This window comes from Phaseolus vulgaris, chromosome 6 (genome assembly GCF_051622355.1).
Source record: "Phaseolus vulgaris cultivar YP4 chromosome 6, ASM5162235v1, whole genome shotgun sequence".
Taxonomy (NCBI): domain Eukaryota; kingdom Viridiplantae; phylum Streptophyta; class Magnoliopsida; order Fabales; family Fabaceae; genus Phaseolus; species Phaseolus vulgaris.
Genome location: NC_143503.1, coordinates 32909098 through 32916942, shown reverse-complemented (window position 1 = coordinate 32916942; position 7845 = coordinate 32909098). Strand labels below are relative to the sequence as shown.

The 7845-nt window shown below is 28.1% G+C and overlaps 1 protein-coding gene across 1 annotated transcript; it reads left to right on the top strand.

The window, feature by feature from the left end:
• The first annotated feature begins 3704 nt into the window (after positions 1-3704).
• Positions 3705-7658, top strand: LOC137832330 (Major facilitator superfamily protein). The gene is made up of 18 exons (XM_068640432.2): positions 3705-4135; positions 4353-4415; positions 4497-4586; positions 4857-4916; positions 5007-5075; positions 5208-5273; positions 5370-5445; positions 5545-5609; positions 5700-5792; positions 5884-5964; positions 6053-6137; positions 6233-6279; positions 6370-6432; positions 6528-6587; positions 6690-6743; positions 6847-6906; positions 7097-7211; positions 7322-7658. Exons 1-18 carry the CDS (start codon positions 3824-3826, stop codon positions 7435-7437), a joined length of 1575 nt encoding a protein of 524 aa, XP_068496533.2. The 5' UTR covers positions 3705-3823; the 3' UTR covers positions 7438-7658.
• Positions 7659-7845: the final 187 nt, after the last annotated feature.

Here is a 7845-nt window from a genome sequence, read left to right as displayed (position 1 = left end):
TATTCTTAAAAAATATAAATGAATAATTATAAGATTCTCTATTTTAATCTTATTTATTTATACCCATAATAAAATGATTAAATATAAATAATAATAAAAATAATTATTGTTATATTGAAATTTAAAAATGACATTTAAATATAAATATTTTTTTTAAACTGATAGTTAAAAAAACAAAGAGAAGTAATAATGAATGATATACTTAACATATGATATACTTAACATATATATAAATAAATAAAACTATTCTGTTATTATCAAATTGTCCCACATACTATATTAATATAAATTAACAATGTTTATAGCAATAGTTTAATTTCATTACATTTTTCTCAAGTAATAATATCGTAGAACGTTGAGTCTTCATGGAAGAAGATGCATGTGACTTTATCATCCTAGTTTGAATCTTCTTATTTTCCACACATTAATAATTAGTTATTAAATTAATGTTTCAATAATTGATAGCATACTTACAAACACTGAATAGCAAATCAGACACAGTACATTATGCATAATATAATACACCTAAATTGTTGAAGCACAATTAGGACCATTACCTTTGACCATGTCCTTGCCATAGAAAAACAACAACATAAGATACATACGAAGATCCTCGACAAAACCTTCTTCATATTTCAAATACTTAATTTCAGACACATGATGTAAACATTACTTTATATCACTTTCTTGATGTCCTAATACATTTAAAATTCTCACTTAACAATTGAGGTTAATAATAATGTATAGATATACTTTCACTATTTTAACCTACCAAGTAATTTTTAAAAAGCTACTATATATAAACTATAAAATAAGAAATATAATTGTCTTAAGAATACTATTATTCAATCCTAGTAAATTGTTGTAAAGAATTTGAAGTTGAAACACATAAAATCATAAAAAAGATATTTAGTTATTTAAAATTGGACTTCAAGTTACAAGGGTTAACCTTGTGAAATGTTTGGGTAGTTTGCGCGAAATCTTGTATTAAAATTTCATGTTATTATATATATATATAATAATAATAATAATATTTAAATATAATAATTTACATTAAGAAGTTATTGATTAGAATAATATTGAATTCTGTTTTTTAAATGAAGTGTGTATTTAGATCTCATAAATAAATAAAAAAGTAATTGAATCGGTATGAAAATTGTCAGCAGTTTGTGAATAGATATTAGTTATACACAAAATCACTAATTATAGAATTATAATAAATGTAATAGTTTATGTTGAATTTTGTGCATTTAAAAAATAAAGGGTTAAGAGATTAGAATGTTAAAATATTTAATGTTATAATATTATAATATAATCAACATTTGTCATATAAAAAAATATTAAAAATACTCATATTAAAAGTTTCTTAACTACAAATATATTGGAGATTTAAAATTTGTATTAAAAAAATAATTTCGCGTTATTATACTATTAATTTAATTTATGAACTTTGTAATGAGACGAAAAATATATCTAATAAAAAAATTAAAAATACGTGTAGAGTAATACCTTATACGGTATGAAGTTAATAGAGTGGACGTAGATGAAGCAGTGCAATTTGTTTATTCATTTGTGCCAAAAGTTCATTATTCATGTACAGCTATAGTACTATTAATTTAATTTCTGCAATTGACACGAGACTTTGTCTTATATCACAAGTGCATGCATGCATAATAAAATTGATACTAAAATATAAGAATATTAATAATAAAGGGAAAAGTTATATGACTCTCAATTTCAGCTTCAATTTTAGTCGTCGGGCTTAATCATTGATGATATAAATTAAGCATAAACATAATTATTTATTTCCTTTTTTTATATAATTAAAAGTTTTTTTAAAGATATAATATTTGTTATTTTTAAATTACTTACGAGATTTTTACTTTTACCTTTTTTTTTTTCATTTCTATGTCACTGTAATAAATGAATAATATTATAATACTCTCAACTATTAAAAGAACATTTAAATAAACATTTTTTTTCAAAGATTTGTTAGTTAAAAGGTTACAAAGAGAGTTCCATTCTAAAGCAATAGTTTTATTAGTTTTTTTTTATTTATATAAAAAAGCAGGCTCTTTATATTTTTTTTAAGTAATTTTTTTTCAACAATAGTCCTACATTACCATTTGATTCAAAGGAAATATAAAAATAGTTGAAAGACTGACTATATTTATTAGTTTCTAAATTTGGTAAAAAAAAATTTGGTTACTAATTAGATAAGAAACTATTTAACAATAATAGAAACTAATTTAGAAACTAATTTTTTTTAGTTTCTAAAATGATATCTAATTAGTTATTATTGTAACTAATTATTTTGATATCTAAAAATGAGTTTCTATTTCATGATTTTCTTGTAGTGTATAAAACACTTTATCCTTGTAATATAAAAAATACTATATAGTTGAATTAATATGATTTTGATCTCTTAAATTAGAAAATTTTTTATTTTAAAAATTAATTTTAATTTCTAAACATAACATTTGAAAGACTAATGTAATTTTTTTTAAGTATATCAACAGTACATTTGACAACCATACTTTGCTTTTCAAATATATTAAATATATTAAATTTTAAAAACTAAAACAAAATTTATTTCAAATTTCAGATTCTAAAAGAATTAAGTCTTAGTTTCTCTCATCGAACACTTTCATTATTAATTTACATTTGGGATTAATTTAGAATATGTAACCGTTAAAAATGATTTCTTAAACTTGTTATAGTATGAACTTTACATAAAATTTAATGAGATATAAAATAATGTAACTTTTCCATTCTCTTATATCAAGATTTTTCAACTTATGCATGAAACTATATATTTATGTATAGTTTCACAATGATCCAATAGCAAGTAACACTAGGTTTAATATAAACTCTCTCGTTAGGATAAGTTTTAAATGATTCTGATACATTATTAGATCGTGAACTTTAAGACTAACTCAATCTTACAAAATCGACTTATAAGATAAAATTTATACTCATTTATATACTATATTCTTATCTATTTAATTGACATGAAATCTTCAACATTAACTTAATATTTTTAGAAAAAATTACATATTTATTAGATATAGATATGATTCATAATTGAAGATAATACAACATTGAGACATTCTTCTCATTGTAAAATGTAACCATTGAGATATGGTATGAGTTTTAAGACTTACATCTTTAGTAGAAACAATTTATGAGTTATTCTATATATACTTTATAATTGAAAAATATAATTCGTAATTTTTGTTAGATTACATTATAACATTTTTAATTTTATTCTAACTAAAACAGTTTTTAAAAACTTTAATCAATTTACAATGTTATATTTTAATATTATATTATTATTATTTTAATGAGTAAAATAATATGTTTAATTGTTAAAGTTGAATTATTTAAAAATACAACTCAGATATTTTTTAAACTATTTTGAAATGTTACGTAATACTTTTCATGAGTTTAAACAATCCGAAATAACTCGTAATGATATATTAAATATCCAATTTTTTTATACATCCACTTTAATACTATTATTTTAATATTTTTTTATATTATTTTATTTTAAATTTATCTTTTATTATATATTTATTTATATATATAAGTTCCATCCGAGTAGGATCCACGTAAGGTGTGATGAATAAAGAAAGGGCAATCATAGATGTAACTTGTTTACTAATCCATTACCCAATATAAACCCTCAAATTTGTTCTCTTCTGAACGCCACTTCAGTGACAGCTTCATTCCCACATGCCCTTAACACACCTCTAACTTCACACGCTTCTTCATTTTACCACAATTGTACCATGACAACATTCCAAACATCTGTCAATGTTTCATGCAATATAAGTACCCTCCAACACAGCATGCTTTTGCATGTCCTCCATTCACACCATTCTGCTCTCTAGCTTATTCCTCTTGTGTTGCCACTGTTCTTCTGAGGCCATTTTTCTATTTGTTTAAGAATATGGCAATTGAGGATGTGGAGAGTGGTGAAGCCACCAAGCTCCAGTGTTTACAAGAGCCCTTCATTCAACCAGAGGAGGCTGCTACTTATAAAGAAGTTGGCTGTGCGGAAAATGGATCCATTGGAATGGTTTTGCTTAGCACACTTGTTGCTGTTTGTGGCTCTTTCACATTTGGAACTTGCGTAAGTATATATCTTAAACCATATTGCAGTTGCCACAGTCTATGTTGTATTGTATGTTTACAGTGACAAGACTATGGAAAGGGGAAATAAAAAGAAAATAAAGTGGAAATTTCCGAGTATGAGTTGAGAAAGAAACATTCTAAATCAAACCAAACATACAGAACAAAGATGAAGCTTTCACCTTTTTTATGTTGGGCTGAAGTCATTATTTTGGCAGGTGGGCTATTCAGCACCCACTCAAGCAGCTATAAGGGAAGATCTTAATCTATCTCTTGCTGAGGTGAGTGTATTCTACTTTTCCATCCACATTCTCATTTATATAGTATTCTCTCTTCTGATTTCGTCTTTTTGGGATTTGTAGTTTTCAATGTTTGGTTCTTTAGTGACCATTGGTGCAATGCTTGGGGCTATGACCAGTGGCCGGATTACAGATTTCTTTGGCAGGAAAGGGGTATGTGAATTCTAAATGCCTAAAAACAGAATCTATATTCCGAACCATGTATTGTACAACATATTAGTTATTACTTTTTGAATAAATAATATATGTATAGATAGTGTGAAAGGACTTAGTATTTTTACATTGTTATTCAATTATAACTGTTATGTATGATAAATTTCTTGACTCTAATAATATTACTTAAAGTTTATATTGAAGATGAGTTTTGATTCACAACATAAAACACATAATGCATATTAAACTCTTATTGTTCATGCGAAACAGGCTATGAGGATTTCAACAGGATTTTGCATTGCAGGATGGTTAGCTGTCTTTTTCTCTAAGGTATTCTCATTTTCTGCACATATGTGGTCATATGAAGAAAAGTTGTTGCAAAATACTAGATAGGTTTTTATTCTTTTCTATCTATTGCAGAGTTCTTGCTTCCTTGACTTGGGAAGATTTTCCACTGGATACGACGGCATTGGAATTATCTCATACGTGGTAAATAATTTTGATAACCATGAAACTTTCACTTATTCCATTCATAAAGTTTAGGCTTACTTAAATATGTTTCTTTATTCATATGCCTCTTCACTGTAATATATATAACAAAAATGTTTTAAAATGGAACAGGTTCCTATATACATAGCAGAAATAGCACCCAAAAATCTTCGAGGAGGACTTGCTACAATAAATCAGGTGAGGAAATATTCAGAACTTTCCTATTTTGCTCTTTATTTAAAATTTAAAAGTTAATTACAAGTGAGCTGGACCATGACTCTAATTGTTTTTCAGCTTTTGATTGTTACTGGAATATCAGTTTCATTCTTCATAGGAAGTGTCATAAATTGGAGACAGCTTGCACTAGCGGGTAAGTACATGATAGCTTTAGTTTTGAATTGTAGTCTAAGGTGTAACAAATTATGGATAGAAAGGTATAACTATCATTTCCTTGGTTTGAACCGTGCAGGGCTAGTACCTTGCATTTGCTTGGTGGTTGGTTTGTGTTTTATCCCTGAGTCCCCAAGATGGCTGGTAAGCATTATTCGGCTACTAAGGACCAGATTAATACACTATTTTCTTCTTAATCTTGAAATGAAAATTAACTTCTATGTATATTTTTAGGCAAAGGTTGGCCGTGAAAAAGAATTTCAACTTGCTTTAAGGAGTCTTCGGGGCAAAGATGTGGATATTTCTCATGAAGCTGCTGAAATTCTGGTACTTTCCAAGCTGATTGAGAACCTTCAGAGAAATTTCTAAACAACTTGACATGTTTGTGACCTTAGCTAACTTTTTTTTGGCTAAATAGGATTATATTGAAACTTTTAATAGCCTTCCAAAGACTAAGCTGTTGGATTTGTTTCAAAGAAAATATGTGCGCTCTTTAGTTGTAAGTAACACACTTCTCTTGCAGAAATTTTGTCACAATGAACACAATTGCTCAAAAGACCTAAATTGCATTTTTGTCACACTTTCAGATTGGGGTTGGGTTAATGGCATGTCAACAATCTGTTGGAATTAATGGCATAGGATTCTACACGGCTGAGACTTTTGTAGCAGCTGGTAAGTGAGAAGAGATACATGCTGGTTTTGGAAAATCAATAGAAACCAGTTTCTTCGGTTTGTCATATTTATTTCTTCAACTGTTGAATTTGCAGGACTTTCTTCAGGAAAAGCTGGAACCATAGCATATGGTTGTATGCAGGTAGTTTATCCCTACCTATACTAGTTTCTCAAAAATCAAAATGTGAATGCATTATTGTGTTTGAACTTCATCTGTTGCAATGAGTGACAGATTCCATTTACTATATTGGGAGCCATTTTGATGGACAGGTCTGGAAGAAGACCTCTTATAATGGTAAATCTATTTGCAAACACTTATTTATCAAGACCAAGCAAAATTAAGTGGAATAAGAACTTTGATGCTTAACAAAAGTTCTTGTACACATGCAGGTTTCTGCAAGTGGGACGTTCTTAGGTTGCTTTATAGCAGGAGTTGCTTTCTTTCTCAAGGCAAGTCTTCAGTATAAAATGTATTATATTTCAATAATTTTATCAACACATGGTCCTTATATGTGTCTCTATTCTAAAATTCTTCATGACTTGATGGATCAGGACCAAAGCTTATTGCTTGAGTGGGTACCTATATTAGCAGTTACTGGCGTGTTGGTGAGTTTTCTTCTGCAACATGAATTCCTCCCCCCTCCCCACGTTCTGTCAAACTCTAGTTTGACCTGAAATTGTCCTATCTTTTGAATCTTTCTGTGATCAGATCTACATAGCAGCATTTTCAATTGGAATGGGACCAGTTCCTTGGGTGATAATGTCTGAGGTATGTATCATTTGACTCCAATACTAGACTCTTGTAGCATATAGCCAAAGAAGGCTAGTGCTAGGCAACACTGAAATGGAACACATCAATATTTGCTTAAAAAATGTTCTTTATAAGAGATGAAACAATTTTAAAGGGAGTGCTGTGCTAGAGGTAGATGTTGTATCTAATGTTACTTTTGATATTTCAGATCTTTCCCATAAACGTGAAGGGAACTGCTGGAAGCTTGGTGGTTTTGTTGAATTGGTTAGGAGCTTGGATAGTTTCATACACTTTCAACTTTCTTATGAGTTGGAGTTCTCCAGGTAAGAACACTACATTCTTATAGAAACACAGTTCATTAGCATTCTTTATTTCTTGTGCCCATCTCACTATAATTATGAAATGAACTTATATTGTTTTTTTCTTTGATCAGGTACTCTGTTTTTGTATGCTGGATCTTCCCTCTTAACTATTGTATTTGTAGCAAAATTAGTCCCAGAAACCAAAGGAAAAACTTTGGAAGAGATTCAGGATTGCATTAGTTCATAGAGAGAAAGCAAATTATCAAATTCTTTTGGATCCATCTAGGATTCTCAAGTTATCAAATTACAGATTGTACCATATCCATTTTTTTGCTGCATAGTAATAGCTTAGTATTTCCTTATTTGATAAGAAAAAAAGCCATATTCTGTAACACTCTGCCTCTGTCTCTTCTGATATTTTTAATGGATTCAGCTTGTGAGTAATTAATTGCTTCCAAAATTCAACCATGCTTCTTGATTTTTTCTTCTTGTTGCAGTAGTGACCTGAAAATTTAAATTTAAGAACCTACCATGTTCTTCATCATTAATTTACTTTTTTTTAGATGGATGGTAATTATTACCTTAACCAGATACATCATAAATTCACTTTTACTTATGGAATTCTGATCTAAATTTAATTAGAGAATAGTAAGTT